This window comes from Canis lupus, chromosome 13, assembly GCF_011100685.1.
Source record: "Canis lupus familiaris isolate Mischka breed German Shepherd chromosome 13, alternate assembly UU_Cfam_GSD_1.0, whole genome shotgun sequence".
In the NCBI taxonomy this organism is placed as follows: Eukaryota; Metazoa; Chordata; class Mammalia; order Carnivora; family Canidae; genus Canis; species Canis lupus.
In genome coordinates, this window is record NC_049234.1 from 9,098,881 (window position 1) to 9,116,249 (window position 17,369).

Here is a 17,369-nt window from a genome sequence, read left to right on the forward strand (position 1 = left end):
AATGAGAAAAACACATCTTTTCATTTGAAAGCCTGACTTTTTTCTTTGGCTTCATGCAATTCTCCTTCCCAAACAAAAGCACTGAATCTAGCAATTTGTCAAATAGGCAAACGAAAATAACAAAGAGGGTTCTCTACTATTAGAAATTTGCTCTAATAGTACCATTTAACCTCACCCTCCTCCTCATTATTAAAAAACATCATTGAGTTTTATTTTCTAATAGCTAAGGATAGAAATAAATGGAAAAAAGTTACTATTAAAAGCCATAATTTTTTTTCAAATATTATTAGAGTTCTACAGTTGTTTAAAAGAAACTCAAGGGATGTATACAGCATAAAATACTGAATTAAATTTAGGAATAACGGATTTATTCAACGAATATTTATTAAACATCCACGATGTGCTATTCAATGTGTTATATAGTAATATTAACAAATTGATTACATGATAGAATTTTGATAATGCTCATCATACAATTATACATAAAATAAGAAATTAGTGGCCTCTACTTTTGGCTTTCAAGAACAAGATAAATTTTCCTCCAAATTTTTAGGTCTGATACAAGCTTTCCTATTTTTACTTGTTCTTTGTTGGGGAAAACAAATTTTTTTTCTCCTTTCAAGGATTCTTGAAAACTTACATACAGACTCAAATCTATGACACATTTTGACAACCCAAGGGAAACTGACAGCCATATGAAATCTGAGAAGAAAAAAAATTTACTTACCAACACTCTAAAGAAGTAAAGATACTCAGCTGCTCCAGAATAATTCCCACATTCATATTGGAATTTTGCATACCTATAGAGTGTATCTAAATATTCCTGCCTAAACTAAAAAAAAGAAAAACAAATTCAGTTCTATTTTTGAGTTTTAAAATTCAAGCCATTTACTTCTTTAAATGTCTCCAGAAGTTAATTCTCTCAGTGCATCCTAGGTGTCACAAAAAAAAAAAAACAAAACAAAACAAAAAAAAACAAAATAAAACAAAATCATGATCAGAAATACATGATTCTTAAAACATACATTAGCAACCGGTGGACTTATCATTCATAATTCTGGTCTCAAAAGAATTATGAGCTGTAACAATACCTAATTTGTTGCAATGAAAATCTGAATTGCAGTAGAAGGTCTAAGTTATAAGTCTCTGTCAGTGACTGAACTTAGACAACTAACATGCACATGCATCCCTAGAAGGTTTTGTGATTCTGTGCAAGTAACATGTACAGTAAATTTCAGTTCTGTAAAAACTGGAAGTTTCACCAACTTTTGAAGTTAGCAATGAAAGCAAAGTGAAAGAGAAATATAAGAGAAGAGCTCTGAACTAGAACATTATCAAACACACCAAACATTCTCTATAGAAACCAGGAAGAACAATTTGCACAGTGGTCAGCATACCTCTTGTTATAGTAATTGTTAAATAAAAGATAAAACCGAATGCAAGTGAAGAATTAATTACATGCAAGTCCTCAAACTTTACGTTAACACAAGGGAAAGGAGCCTGGGAGATGACTAGGAAAGTCTACAATAAAATTCCTTTATTGGGGATTTACGAAGATCTTAATAATGTCAAGAACTACTATTTTCCAGAAACCAGCCAGTGTATTAATTCTATTGCTCAAAGCTTTTCTAACTCAAATTTAGTTCTATCTTTATTTGTAATGCACCAGAAATAAAAAATGGTACCCATTACTTGATTATTCTAGAAAAAATAAGAAGTTTTGAAAATTAATAGGACCTAAAGGCAAGTATAAGCATCTCATTTTCTCATCAGCATCAATCTTTAAAAACTGAAGTTCTGAAAACATACCAGGTATTATATTAATAAGTTAATCTGGAATTTAAACTCATGTCAAGCCTCAAACCTATATATGCAACACTATTCTTTAATTAGCCTTATTAAAACAAGACAACAATAGAAAATTTTTTAAATATCACTTACACCATGCTTGTCTGCCAGGTAGTCAAACAGCATCCGGCCATCTCTTAATTAGAAACAAAGATTGTATTTAATAGGCCATAGAAAACAAAATATGCATATCCAATGCTTATCCCATTACCCACATAAAGCCATTTAAATATCTTAATACTTAAACACTAGAAATAAGACTTCTAGAAAAAAGTAAAAATATTACAAGATTCATCAATTATGCTTGTTACATATCTATGCTATATACCCTAAATAATTATTATCCATATCAGTGTCAATTCAACTGAACTTTTCTTAAATTAGCTTTGCATAACTATGATGTTGACAGGCTGGTAAAAGACAAAATGATGACAAAGACACCAAGGAACGAGTGACAGATGGGCACAGTGGCCCACTTACTGGGCATTTTCAAAAAAGAAAACATTTTCTTACACTTATCACAGAGCAAATGCTATGATGTTTTTCCAGAGCATAATTTTACTTGAAGATTTAATGGGAGAGGGAATATATCATCACCAAAATTAACATGGGTATATTATAATACTGAATATGAAACATGCATGAAATTTTAACATAAGATTTCAAAAAAAAACTTAACACTTGTGTATCACAGTGAATAACTGTTTTACATTCCTTGTATCCATAATCACTGTGGCAGTATTTTCAGAAAAGTATGATAAGTACAATATTATATGTTCAATGAAATTTAAAAACGAATTGGTTGGAAGAGATTATCACTTTGAAAATAAGTAGTTTACACGTTTTTAAAACAATTCCATCCTTTCATTTATCTCAATGCCAATGCCTATTAAACTGCAAGGAGTTCTCACTTTCTAATAAATCTATATTCATCTTGATTTATATCCTAATCTCATTAGTTTCTAGTACTTAAGTGACTAAATTTGGAATTTAAATTCTAAATTTTCTGTTGAACCCTAACAGCTGGGTTATTCCAGCTGTTCCTTTGTGGACACTTACATGTGACCTGAAGGTCTGTCATTATATTCTATTCTAAGTGTACATAAGTAGCATAACACAGGCACACACACATAGCTATACATGTCTGCTTTGTTAAGACATAGCTGTGTGTACATGTATAGGTCCGTGTAAATAGATATATTATGTATGTGTTATACATAGTGTAACGTGGTGAACATTAGTAACGTAGCAGGTTACATTATAATATGGTTATATTGCTGTTTTGCTTATAATTATCTGGTAACACTTCCCCAAAACACAAATGAAAACAGAGCTAATCTCTCTAAAAATTTGGTTTGGTCACATATCGTATGAACTAAAGATACAACATAGCAAAATCTTCAGCAATTCCTCTAGTAAATACATTGGCAGCTGAGATTTACCACAATGGCAATATTCAATTTTAGTAGCTTTTATTTTAAAGAATTTCTAATAACCCAAAGGGTTTCCATTTAATGATATACATTAAGTCAGAGTGAGGCAACATGCTTTCTTTGGAAACCAAGCAATCAATTTATTTCTGGTTAAGAGGAAGTTAAGAATAAAATAACCTTATCAGCTCTACACTATTCACCGTCCTTGGGCTGAGCAATGAGGTTGGAAGGATACAAGAGAATGCAGCCAAGTGATAAAATGAGCTCAGGTTTCCCTCTTGGCACTGCCCAGGCACAGGTATGTCAACCTCAGTACTACTGACACTTTGGAGGTGGATAAGTCTTTGTTGGGGGTAGGGTACTGATCATTGTAAGATGTTTGGCAGCAACCCTGACCTCTTCTTGCTAGGTCCTAATAGCAACCTTTTAATTATGACAACTAAAAATGTCACCATACACTGCTAAATATCCCCTGGAAAGAGAGGAGGAAGGCAAAACTATTCCAGCTTAATCAGATTTGGGTAACTGGTAAAGAAGTTAAAAATAAAACTAGCATTAATATTTTAAGGAATTTCTGGGCCCTACACATTAAGGATAAATTAAAATAAATAAAGTAGTCAATTACTCCATGAACTTTTATGATGGGATATTAGACAAAATTTGAATGAACATTTGTATTAATCCAGAGAAGAGAATTTGCAGAATACAAATTAAGGGAAGATACCTGGTTGACTGCATCTGCCTTGTAGTTTCTGGATCTTCAAACATCTTCACAATTGGTTCCGTTTCTGCCTGAAGCTGTTTCAGTTGTGCAACAACTGTGGTTCTTTTTTCTCTCAAAGCTAATTAAAAATGCAAAGGAGTACTCTAATGTTAAACTATACTGCTCACCATGAAGATGTCTCTGGAAATTTTTCAGTTTACTTAAATTGTGCATAAATTTTTTACCAACATATTCATATCTAGGAATCATCAACTCAGTAAGTCTCCCAGATCCATTTTTTTTTTTCTTTCTAGCAGTGCAAAAGCACATAAAGAGGGAATCTTCTTATTCTTAAAGAAAACTGAGGAATATACTGATACAGCCTGGGAGAGGGGTGGCTGCTATGAAACAAATTATTTGATTCTACATTTCAGAGACTTCAATCCTGGTGTTTTTGTATTTGTTCTCACTGAATTTTCTTAGGTGAATATTATCCCAGAGTTTCTGAATAGACTCAGAGGCGTTTACATATTAGTATAGATCTTCAATTAGGTTGAATGGAATTTAAATCCAGTCAGTAATCTCTCTATAAATCTAATTCTGTAATCTCTCATCCCAATTCTAGTTTCTACTGCATGATGAAGAGTCAGAGAAAACATGCACATAACCTACCCTGCAGGCATGTTTTAAACTTTCAATAAGAAATAGTTAACTTTTTCATCACAAACTAAAATTTAAAGAGCTATTGTCATTTACTATAAGTAAAAAATGTGATTATGTCTAGTGTAATAATTTGTTATACATTAAAAAAGTATTATTGGAACAGTGTTTCTCAAACATAAAAGGGTACCTGTGATCAAATTTTAGAAAATGTCAATTTAAACAATGTAAACTCTATTTCTCTATTGAAAGCGTTCATAGAATTTTTTATAATACCATGTTCATAAGCGTAATAATACAGCATTTTTCAAACTTAACGGGAAAACTTTCCTTTTTTTAAGGGAACATCTATTATCACAGAAAACAAGAATGTGGAAAACATCATGCCACGGTAGTGCTCCAATTTAAGTGCTGGGCCTCCACCCGCAGTTTCTGATTAAGTATATCTGGGGTATGACTCCAAAATTTGCATTTCTGACATAACTCTCCCAGGTGAACTGATAATGCTGGTACTGGGGACAATACTTTTGAGAATACTGGATATACCCAGATACTTCAAGATGGAAAGAAATCTCTTAGAAACACAGATGCTAAATGAAAATGTTAGCAGACCAAAAACAGCAGCATTCTCAGATCATTCTAAAAAGACAATCTGATACATAAGCACAATTTTGATAATACACCCTATGAACTGAACATATTTGAAAATCATGTTTCAAAATAGTTTCACACTATTTGGGGTGAGAAAATAATATACTTTAGATGACACATAACCTTCACATTACCTTTCATCCAGAGAACTTTTAAACCATTCGAATAATTGATTAAAGACTTTTGGCTAAAGCTCTTAAAAATCACAAAACTTTAACACACACATCCTCAGTTCGCGAGGCAAGCTGCAGTTCCAAATGACAAAACTTACCATGTGGAATATCATCAGAATAAAGGTTTTTGTATACATCCATAGCAAAGTCTACCATGTTGGTATCACTAAGAAGATCCAATTTCCCTTGTAATAATTCTTTTTCATTATATATCTGCAAGACAAAATTACTTTCTAGTGAGTATGCTGAAGTACCTCCAAATAGAAAGATAAACAGCCGCACCAACTCAACTGATAAGCACATATAGGTGCTTCCTTGCCACACCAGGTAATTGGGCATCGACTCAAATTTTTTACCTTCTTAGTGTCTCACATCCACATGATGCCTACCCATCTCTCCTTGAGGTGGCCTCTTTCTTGTCTACCCCCATATATTTTTTCACTAAATCATTTGAATCCTTTATAATCCTTCCCCAATTGACACCACTAAAACAGAACCAGCACCCATTCTCTAAGTCAACTATGTCTTATCAGGTTTTTACTTTGCTAGGACTTCAAGAAACAATTTAACCCCAAAGTACAAGGACCAAAGAGATACACAAGCAAACTTACATAAATGTGAAATTTAGTGCAATGAGCAACATGGAAGGATTCTATACAATAGTATTCAAGGAGATAGTAACCAAAATTAAAAAAAAAAAAAACTTAAATAAGCAGTTATCAAGATAAAACTTAAGCAAAAGAAAAGATTTGCATACTACATTTAATTTTGTCAAGGAAAAAAAAATGCAGGAAGATTCCACATTACAGTTTGTGAGAAGATGGTGATCAAATGGTACAGCTATGAGATCAAAACTGAATCTTCGAAACTATGTAAAGAACTCCTACAAAATAGTAAGGAGAGAGAATTCAATTGAAAATGGCTAAAAAATTTTAACAGCTGCTTTATAAGAGTATAACCAAATGGTCAAGAAACTCCAAAAAGGTTCTCAACTTCACTAATCATACAGAAAATGCAATTAAAGCCACATTAAAACAACAACAAAAACACCTGTCAATACCAGTGTTGGTGTAGATGTAATTGAACTCTTACACTTCTGGCAGAAGTATAATCACTTTGGAAAATTGTTTTTATTTCCAAAAATCAAACATACTTTTTGACCTAGTAATTCTGGTCTTTGATACCCAAGAGAAATGGGTGCATATATTCAAAGGACATATCCAAGAATGTTCATAGCAGATAGACCAGTCTATCAATATTAGAATGAATAAACTATAATATACCTATATAACTGATTAACATTCAGCAATGGAATCAAAGAACTAGTTATCCTACCAACTTGGATGACTCTCACAATGTAGAATGAATTAAGTCATACAAAGCAGTACAATGCTTAATTTCATGTATGTAAAATCCAAACCAGGCAAAAAACTATTCTAGATCAGACGAGTCCTTACTTTTGGGAGATGTGAGTAGATTAAGAGGAGTCAAGAGGAAGGTTTTTAGGATATTTGTCATGTTTTATTTATTGATCTGGATGGTGGTCACACAAGTGGGTTCACTTTGAAAAAGGTGCTTATATTTAGCATTTTTCTGTATGAATGTAATATTTGATAAAATTTTTCTTTAAAAAATTGAGGCTTCCTTTCAGTGTACCCTATAGAAACTTAATTTTAAGTGAAAACATCTTTCTCTAGCATACGAACCTCTTGTCACCCATTTATAGATTTTAATTTATACGGTCTCTATTGTAGATTAAAAGCATTGCTCCTCTGCCATCAGACCTTACTGGCCTCTTAAATCTATATCTCCGCTTATATCACCTTCCCTAAATTCTGCCATATACCCACACTTACTATGTAAAGGGCAGACAGTAAATAACTTAGGCTTTTGAGCCAAGAAGCAAAATCTAGGAAACTAGGGGTACCAAGGCGGTGCAGTCAGTTGAGTATCTGACTCAAAGTTTCAGCTCAGGCCGTTATCCCAGGGTCCTGGGATAGAGTCCTGCATCTGGGCTCTGCTCTCAGCGGGGAGTCTGCTTGAGATTTTTCTCTCCCCCTGCTTCTGCCCCTTTCCTCAACTCATGCGTGTGCATGTCCACACACATGCTCTGTCTCTCAAATAAATAAATCTTAAAAAAAAAATCTAGGATACTATATATAAGTCCTGTAAGAGTTTCCACAATTTCTTTTCTTTCTAAAGTAAACAGTAATAGAGTAAAATTTTTTTATAAAAGAGATCTACTAACAAGAAGAATGAAATTTTGGGAGGGTGGGAACTAATTCATTCAACTGAGGTACAGAGTTAGTGTTTTATAATTGAAAATGTTTGCACATTTTCATCTATTAAAAATTATTTTTAGCTTACAGACCATACAAAATAGGCAGAGAGTACTTGCTGTATTTGCTTCACGGACTATAGTTTTGCCAATCCCTGCTTGGTCTATCAATCTCTTGAAAACAGCTCCTACTTTTTAACAAATTGAAAATATTCTTTTGACATCTCTTCCTGCTGTCATCCTCCACAAATCCAACATCCATACTGATGATTAAGAAACTCAAGCCTTAAAATTTCCCACATCTTTCCTTAACTTTCACTTAGTACCTTATCTCTAACACTTCAATTTAAATTCATCATCTTTTTCACTATTACCATTAAAACACTTCATCATGCCCACTATACCCCACTGTCCTTTGAAACTTTTATATCACCCTTTTTGGTTGTCACTTACATTAGTTAAGATACCATTTTTAACTATTCCAAAGATTTTCTCATTAGTAGTATCATTGATTCCATCCATTTTCTCCAGCCACATACAATTCAATGTCAATTTCTACTTCTGGAAAAAAGTCCTCCGCCTTCTATGTTCTGGCTAAGAATAACTATAAAATGTTTCAAAAGCAAGCAATAATGCTATTCTTATTCATATCTGTGCTTTTCTCTGATCTGTAATCCATCTCTGACATATATCTACAAGCCTACCTCCAAATTTCTGCACTATTTCAATAACCTTCCACTGCTCCTCTCCCTCTGACAGTGACTGTCATAGGCCCTTATAAATATATGATTTTCAATCTCAGTTGGGCCATCCATTCCCACCAATTCTTATACTTATACTTTGGTCAGTGTTCTCAGTCTCGATTTCTATTCCTTTTTTTTTTTTTTCGATTTCTATTCCTTATCTCACTCCACAAAACCCCAACTGGCTGCCTCCTCTCTCACACAGAATGGCCTACCCTCCCAAAAGAAAATATTCAAGAATATTCACTTTGTCCCAGAAGGCTAAGAGATAATGCTTTAAATGCATTACCTCTATGCAATTTTTCTAACAACCCCATAAGGTTGGTGGCAGTATCAACACTTCATGCATGCGACAGGCTTAATTAAGATGAGAAAGAAACTGCTCTGAGATATTAAATAATTATTAAAAGCATGCATGCCAGACTATATTTTACATGCTAAGGACACAGCAGAGAACAAAAGTTTCTGCTCTCATAGAGCACACATTCTCCAACATATTACAAATATATCAAACTGTTACTCTCAAGAATAATGAGCACAGCCTTTATCCTAACTATCTAAAACTCAACTTAAAACCTATCCTCAAGGGACGCCTGGGTGGCTCAGTGATTGAGTGCCTGCCTTCAGCTCAGGGCATGGCCCCAGAGTCCTGAGATCAAGTCCCACACTGGGCTCCCCTTGAGGAGCTTGCTTCTCCCTCTGCCTATGTCTCTGCCTCTCTTATGAAAAAAATCTTTAAAAACCTATCCTCAACAAAAACAAAAACCTATCTTCAAAGTCCTTTTTGCCCACAGAATAGAATCTTTTCAATTCTAACAGCACTCTGCCAGTACTTCTCTACCTTTGTCCCTTTTTGCATTGTATGTAATTATAGACCTTTATCTCCTCTAAAGGATAGGTAAGTTTCTCAGTGGTGAGAGGTCTGAGTTTTATCCTAGATTTAACACAATTCCATGACAGACCTATACTTAGTAACTGCTAAGTAAATACTCCAGTATCTTTCTTCCTCTGAGTGTATTCCAGCCATCTCACCCATTCTCTACAAAATGGCAGGTACTGAGCAGTTATTTTCCAATGACTCTCAGCTGCCATTCATAGTTTTGGTCTTACCTTATGAAAAACTAATTTTCCTTCACATATTCCTCCCTTTTATCTACCTGCCTTGTAAAACAAAAACATAAAGACCACATCACAAGAATATGGACTTTGGCTAGTTTAGGAGCATTTCTACAAGTAGCTGATAAAGGATTTCTAATATGGCATTTTTCTATTCTTTCATTTTTAGTGAATTATCCTCACACATCCAGAAAAGGAAACAAGGCTGAATAGGCGGTTTTATTCAAGCTCTAAAAATATAGGTGTAAAAAAAAAAAAAATATATATATATATATATATAGGTGTAACTACATGCTAGGTAAAGAAAAATCAAATGAACTTTGCTGCTCCTTAACATCATAACTTTAGAGTCCTGCTATGTGTTTGGAAAAGGAACAGATAATTTTGCGGACTATACCTGAACAGTAACTACCAAGATCTGAAAAGTTATCAGAACAATTTAATGTTGATTTGCAGAGCTCTTCTGTTTTATTGTCGTTGAGCCACACAAATATACTTCCCAAGTCTAGAGTTCCCTATGTAGACTTATGTTGTAACCTGCTTTCTGATACAGGATTCACTTACTTTTCTGGCCAATAATCGAATCCCTTCATCATAGTAACACTGCTTTATCATAATTACTATGTATCTATTTCCCAACAAACTCAAGGTAGAACTAACACCAACATTTCAAAACTTTCAGGATTGAGACGTTTTGAAATGAGGAATCAGAACCACATAATTCAAGGTACCTAGAGTAGCTAAATGAAGGTTAACTTTCAAATTACTCTTAGTCTGTATACACCGGAAAACCACTTTTAGGTAAAAAACAAACAAAATTGTCCAGTTTTTTTTTTTTTTGAGGGGTCGGGGAGAAGGACGCCCCATCAGACAAAATATGCCATGCTCTAAGAACTGGCTATACTTCTCGAAAGACCGGGAAAACTATGCGAAGGACTCGCAACTTTATGGAAGTTAAAGTAGGACTTGGTTTTTAAGTGTATGAAAATTATTCCAAAGATCTGGCAAACAAAAACACAAAGCCAAGCACACCCTTCCCCATAGTCCCCGAAAGAAAACCCCAAATCTCCCTACACAACAATTTGCTTTCAGAAGCAAGCGTTACTACTTGGAAGCTGGCGAATGGTCCACTTCCGAGAGGACCTGACGCGGAAGTCCCTCTGGCACTGTCCCCTCCAGCAGTGAAGCAGAGACCTCTTCAACCCGCAATTCTTGTCACAACCGAGTTCTGCCGTGCTAACCAACTGGGACGGCGCTAAATTACCCGCAGATGCTCCTGCCTCACGCAGGACCAAACTCGCGGCCGCCTCACACGTGTGTCAGGCCTAGGGCTACCGCCACCGCCTCTCGGCCTTGCCCGGCGTCTTACGCGCTCCCGCGGCTTCTTCGCGGCCAAAGCCCCCCTCACCTCTTTTACGGAGAGAAACTCAAGCAACGGAAAGACTAGATGCCGATCCAAAAAGTGCGCGATGCGAGTAGTCAAGTCGTACTCCGCCATCTTGCCAAGGAAAAAGAAAGTCTGTACTCACTAAAACTTTATTGATAGCGTCGACGAACGAACGGACAAGGCCCGGGTTGCGCGTGCGCAGTGGTTAACCACGCCCGGGGAAGGGGGCGGCGTTCAGCCCCAAGCGCTCAGAGAACAATAGCGCATGCGTGCGGGTCCTCCCTTCCTTTAGGCCACCGTGAGGCCGGGCGGAGCCGCGGGCGCGCCTTCTTCCGTTCGCGAGTTGACGGGCGTGCGGCCATCCGTTCCGCTAGTAAACACTGAGAAGGGGTTGTCGATTTCTCCGGGAAGTGGCAGAGGGCCAGATAATGAGGCCCCTGCTTTCCGGGGAGTTGCACGGGAGAAAGAATGAATACCTGAGGTTTCGTTCGGCGTGTAGTGTTTGTTTTGTAGTCGTGGGTTGCATTAAGGTGGGCGGGTTTCTAGGCAGGAAACTAGTGAAGTAGTTTTTGATGGTAATTAAGATCCGTGATCTGTCGGGCGTGGTCGGCCGGACCTATTCATTTAGGAAGGTTGGAGGAAGCACAGGGTAGCAGTTTAATGGAGGCTTGTAGCGGCTGAAGGAGGCGACAAAATTGGAGCCAGGGTAAAACCGTGCGTGGTGGATGGCTTAGCAATCAGAAAGGCCACGACACAGGAGAGGACTTGGTATAGTCCAAAAGCTGAATATCCTGTGTGACTAGACAGTGAGGCAAAGACGATGTGAAGGGCCAGGTCATGATTAAGGTAAGAAGGTGGATTTTATTCCAGGTGCTCTGAAGTCTCCTTTGCCAGTCCGCTTTCATCTTTCAGGCCTCTTCATTCTGGAGGGCCTCAGGGTCTTGGACCTCTTCTCTATCTAAGTCGATATACCCTAGTTGATATCATTCAACCTAATGGCTTTAAATGCAGTCTATACATGGACAACTCCTAAATTGTAGCCCCAACACAGACTTTTAGTTAACTGCAGGCTCACATGTATCTAGCTGGCTACACAGCACCTCAACATCAACATGTCCAAAACTAGACTCCCACATGTAGCTCATCAAAACCTGCTCTTTTTGCCCTCTTCTCCGTCTCGGTGAATGCTAGTTCCATCTGCCCACTTGCTCAGACCCTAAACCTTGGAGTCATCTTTGGCTTTTCTCTTTCTGTTACATTTTGCACTGAATGCACCAACGAACCCTTTGGTTTTTGACATCTGAAGCATGTCTGGATCCAGTCAGTTCACACCACCTCCAAAGTCACATCCCTAGTCCAAACCACCACCGTGTCTTGCTTTGGTTTTTACAGTATCTTCTTCACTAATTACTTTGCTTCCCTTCTTTTCCACCTGTGATTTATTCCCACAGAAGCCAGGGTGACTCTTAAAATAAACATGCTTAAAGCTATCAAAGCCTTGTTATCTCTTGCACTAACCTCATCTTCTTCATATCCTCTTCTTGTTCACTCTACCCCAGCCCTATTTTCTGTCTCTATAGATTTCCCTATTCAGAGCTTTCATGTGAATGGACACATATAATACGTGGCCTTTTGTGTCTGACACTTTCAATTTGCATAATATTTCCAAAATTCACCCTAGTTTTAGCATGACCAGTACTTCATTTCTTTTCATGGCCAAATTATATTCTATTATATGGCTATACCACAAAACAATTATGGACATTTGGGTGGTTTCTACCCTTTGGCTACTATGAATAATGCTGCTATAAATATTTGTGTACAAATTTTTGTGTAGACGTATATTTTCAGTTTTCTTGGTTCTATACCCAGAGATGGAACTGGTGGGATACATGGTAACTATGTTTAATCACTTGACTGTACTATAATTTTGCAAGATATTAACACTGGGGAAACTGAGTAAAGGATCTTGCAAGTGTTTGTGAATCTACTATCTCAGAATAAAATTTCAATTTGAAAAAAAATGATTTCTAGACTTTGGGCATAGGAAACTGGGTTCCCACTGGTGAGTAGTAGATGAGGGGAGAATGGTAGAGGAATAGGTATGGGTGCTAAAATCAGGAATTCTGTTTTAGAAGAATAAGATCCTTATTAGATATCCACATAATGATGTGTAGTATGCAAATTGACATACTATTCTGGATCAGTTGATATAGTTGTTACCACTTACCATGTATGTCACCTTGTAGAATAGACCCTCGTTATCCATAGCAGGTACGTTCCAAGACCCCCAGTGGATGCCTGAAACCATGGACAGTAACAAACCCTATATATGTACTATGCTTTGCCCAATACATACATACCTATGATAAAATTTATAAGTTAGGTGTAAAGTTTCCCAGAAGCCCAGAAACTAAAGTTGTAAGAGAATATAGACAGGAAAAGAGGAAGTTAAAGAAGTAGCAGCCAAAGCTTCCAGCATAAGTGACCTAGGGCAGAGGAAGAAAGCAAGCAGGTAACAGTATGGAAACTTGTCAAAAAAGGAACAGCGGGCTTTTTTGAGAAGCAGAGAGAAATAAGATGCAATTCAATTTGATTAACATTTTGAGCTTTTACCATATGCAAGGTATTAAGTAAGCTAGGTATTAATGGAAGTATATAATCAGTAAAGGCTATATAGAAGCTTTCAGTCTTAATAGGTGGCAATTGTGTATTCATTCATTCTGTGTTAATCAAATAGTTACATGGTTCTAAGCACCATTCTAGGTCCTGAGAATATAAAAACAGACTACCTTCTCTGAAGAAGATTATATTCAAGGGGAAGTTGATGAATGAAAACAGATAAATAGGGGATCCCTGGGTGGCGCAGCGGTTTGGCGCCTGCCTTTGGCCCAGGGCTCGATCCTGGAGACCCGGGATCGAATCCCACGTCGGACTCCCGGTGCGTGGAGCCTGCTTCTCCCTCTGCCTGTGTCTCTGCCTCTCTCTCTCTCTCTCTCTCTGTCTCTCTCTCTGTGTGTGTGTGACTATCGTAAAAATAAATAAAAATTAAAAAAAAGAAAAGAAAACAGATAAATATATACTTCTTTCAGTGGTGATGAATGCTTTGAAGAACAGTATGCAAGGTAGAGGTTAGAGAATGGTGGGGAAGATCTTCAATGTATGTAATGTGGTCAGGGAAGGCCTCTCTGGTAAAGTAGAATGTGTAAAGGGACCTGAAGGAAGTAGGGAGCCTATGGCTCTCTAGAGCAAGAAAATTTCAGGTAAAGGAATGTTCAGTATAAAGGTACTGAGGCCCAACTGCACTTGGTATTAATGAGAAATAGCAGGGAGACTAGCAATTCAAGAGCTGACTGAGCAAAAGGAAGTGTGATAGAAGATGAGTTCAGAGAGTGAGTTGTGAGACAGATGACATAATGTTTTGAAAGCCACAGTCAAGACTTTGAGTTGTATTCTGCATCAGGTCGGAAGCTATTGGAGAGTTTTGAACAGAGAAATCGCATATTCATAGTTAAATTTTATAAAGACCACTTCAGGGGCTTAGTTGGTTAAGCATCTTGCCTTCAGCTCAGGTCATGATCTCATGGTCCTGAGATCGAGCCCTACATTGGGCTTCCTGCTCAACCGGGAGTCTGCTTCTCCCTCTCCTTCTCCCTTCCCTCCCCCCACCATGTGTTCTCTCTCTCTCTCTCTCTCTCTCTCTCTCTCAAATAAACAAGTCTTTAAAAAAATTTAAAAAGACCACTTCAAAGGTTGAGGGGTAGGGGTGGCAAGCATTTACATAGAGAAACCAGTTAAGAGACTATTGAAATAATTCAAGCAAGAGATGATGGTGGCTTAGACCAGAGTGATAGCATTGAAAAAGTTGTTCACAGTAACAAAAATCTGAATACATTTTAAATGCAGAGCTATCAAAATTTGTTGATGGATTAGATGAGAAAAAGACGGGTCAAAGATGACCCCAAGGTCTTGAAGAACTGAGAGGCCATTGACCAAAATGAGGAAGGGTATGATAGATGCATGTTTTAGAGGAGAGAAATCAGTTTAGTTTTGGACATACAGTATTTTGGATGCCTATTAGACATCTAAGTACTGATTAGGCAGTGGTGTATAGGGATCTGGAATTCAGGAGATAAGTAAAAGCTGGAGACAGAAAACTAGATCTTGTTAATCTATTGATGAAATTTAGAAACGTGACTGAGTGATATCAGAGTATGAGTGTGCTTGAAAAAGATACAGAGAAGACTAAATCTTAGGCACTTCAACTTGTTGGGACAAGTTGGGACAACTTAGATCAAGCGAAAAAGCTAGAGAAGGATGCAAGTAGGTGGTGGAGAGAAGAGGACAAGCAAGAGAAAGTGGTGTTCCAGGCGCCAAAGGAGGAGAATGGTCCAAGCAGCAAAGAGCAATGAACTGTGTGGTGCTGTTAGTTCAAGAAGACAACTGAGTATTGTGCTTTGGCTTTCAAAAATATGCAGTTATTAATGACCTTGGTAAGAGCAGTTTCAGTGAGTGATGAATGAAAGTCTATTTTGTGTGGGCCCAAAAGATGGGAGAAGTGAAACAACATAAAAAACATATCTTTTGAGGAATTTTACTAGCAAGGGAAGCAGTGAGATAGAGGTATTGGTGTGGATGGAGTCTACTGATTTGACATGATACAATACTTATGTATATAACTGTAATGAAAGGATAGAGTATTATCAGAAACATAGGGAATCTGAGAAGAACATGGATCCCAGTCAGGCTGATCCAAGAGATTGACTCTCAACGGGAGTAGAGAAAACAGAGAGATCTTGGTGGGTCAGATGTCTTTTGTGTTGGGACTGCTGACTTTTTACAACAAATAGGGAAGAGAGCATTGCAGTGGTTCAGGAACAATTGGAACGTTGTGGAGATGCAACAACAGGAAAATAGAAGAAATGCTTGAGAAAGACAGCTTGGGAAGTCAGCTGAAGATCAGAGACTATGCCAGAATATGCCAGAAGAGAAAAGATGGGGGCCAAATAGTAGAAAGCTTATGTGAGGAATTTGAAATTTATCTGAAATCATGAGGAACCTTCAAGTATTTTTGAATATGGGAATGAATAATTCTGTGTTTCAGAAAGATAATTCTGACAGTTGTATGGACAGTGGATTTGATAGGTGAAATGGAGCCAGACTGTGGAAGGTCTTCAAAATCAGACTGGGAAACTTGGATTTGATCAGATAAGCAATGGGAACCACTCATTAAGTTCTTAAATAAAAAAAGACACGAAGACAGTGGTGTTTTGTCCTTTAAAATTAAACTAGAAATGATTTACAAGTTGGATTAAAGTGGTGACAGATTGGAAACTCTGCTGATTTGCCTGGCTTTTCCCCTGGAATTTTCCTTGCTGGTTTGTGAAAATATCTTGTTTCTTTTTATAAGAGATTTAGCCCCAAATATGGAAAATCTGACTTTTTGGCTTTAGTCTCTTCCTAGTGTTGTAGTTAAAAAGAGATATTACAGAAGGACAGGCAAGGCCTCACCTGGTACTCTGGTATTTAATTCCCCTTCATTTATTAGATGTCGATTGAATACTTGCCATTGGCTATCACCGTGTCAGGCTCTAGGGAAACAGAGAGGAAACCAGTCTTAGCCCACAGGGAGCTTACCATTTTATCAGTGGAGGCAGGCATCTAAAATGTAAAATAATCGTAGCACAGTGTGAGAGAGTCCATGCACAGAGTGCTTCTGAGAGTGCAGGGGAAGGAATGATTTGCTGCTAGAGGAAGTTGGAGCTTCATGGGTAAGGTAACATTTGATTACCTCTACCTGAATGCATGTTCAGCTAGCTAAGAAAAGGGGAAAGAACATTTCAGACAGAAGGAAGAACAGGCATACAGGCTTGGCCTTGAGAAAAAGCATAGTGTGATCAAAGACACTGAGAAGGTCTTTATGCCTAGAGGATGCCATGTGTGATGTTGAGTGGCAGAACATGAGTCTATGTTGAGGGATCATGGCTAAAATGTCAAGGGCACTGAGGACTCTGCTGAGAAGTTTGAATATTAGCTTGCAGGCCAGTCTTTCTGATAACCCTTAACATCTTTCAACACATCCTCTTCCTCTGTCTTTCTAGTTCAGGCTCTGATCATCTCTCATACTTGAATAATCTTTCGAAGCTTTTCACTATCCCTGGTCCCAGACTCATCTAACCTGTCCTCCCCTCTGCTATTTGGATGACTTAAATAGGCATCTAACTTTGCTATGAACTGAATTGTGCCCCACCCCCAACTCCCAGATTTCATATGTTGAAGTCCTAACTCATCCTGGCTTAGAATGTAACTATATTTGGAAATAGGGTCATTAAAGGCAGTAATTAAATTAAAATGAGGTCATTAGCTGAGCCCTAATC

The 17,369-nt window shown here is 37.3% G+C and overlaps 1 protein-coding gene across 1 annotated transcript in view; it reads right to left on the reverse strand.

Annotated features, from left to right (window-relative positions):
- The window catches only part of EIF3E (eukaryotic translation initiation factor 3 subunit E), a 53,083-nt gene extending 41,911 nt beyond the window's left edge, over positions 1–11,172 (reverse strand). The window contains exons 1-5 of the mRNA XM_038555335.1: positions 11,014–11,172; positions 5,567–5,681; positions 4,006–4,123; positions 1,942–1,984; positions 728–832 (exon numbers count right to left, since the gene is read on the reverse strand). Of these exons, the coding sequence (XP_038411263.1) occupies positions 728–832; positions 1,942–1,984; positions 4,006–4,123; positions 5,567–5,681; positions 11,014–11,103 (471 nt within the window). The 5' untranslated portion in view covers positions 11,104–11,172. The remainder of the gene's footprint in view (positions 1–727; positions 833–1,941; positions 1,985–4,005; positions 4,124–5,566; positions 5,682–11,013) is intronic.
- Between the last annotated feature and the right edge of the window lie 6,197 nt (positions 11,173–17,369).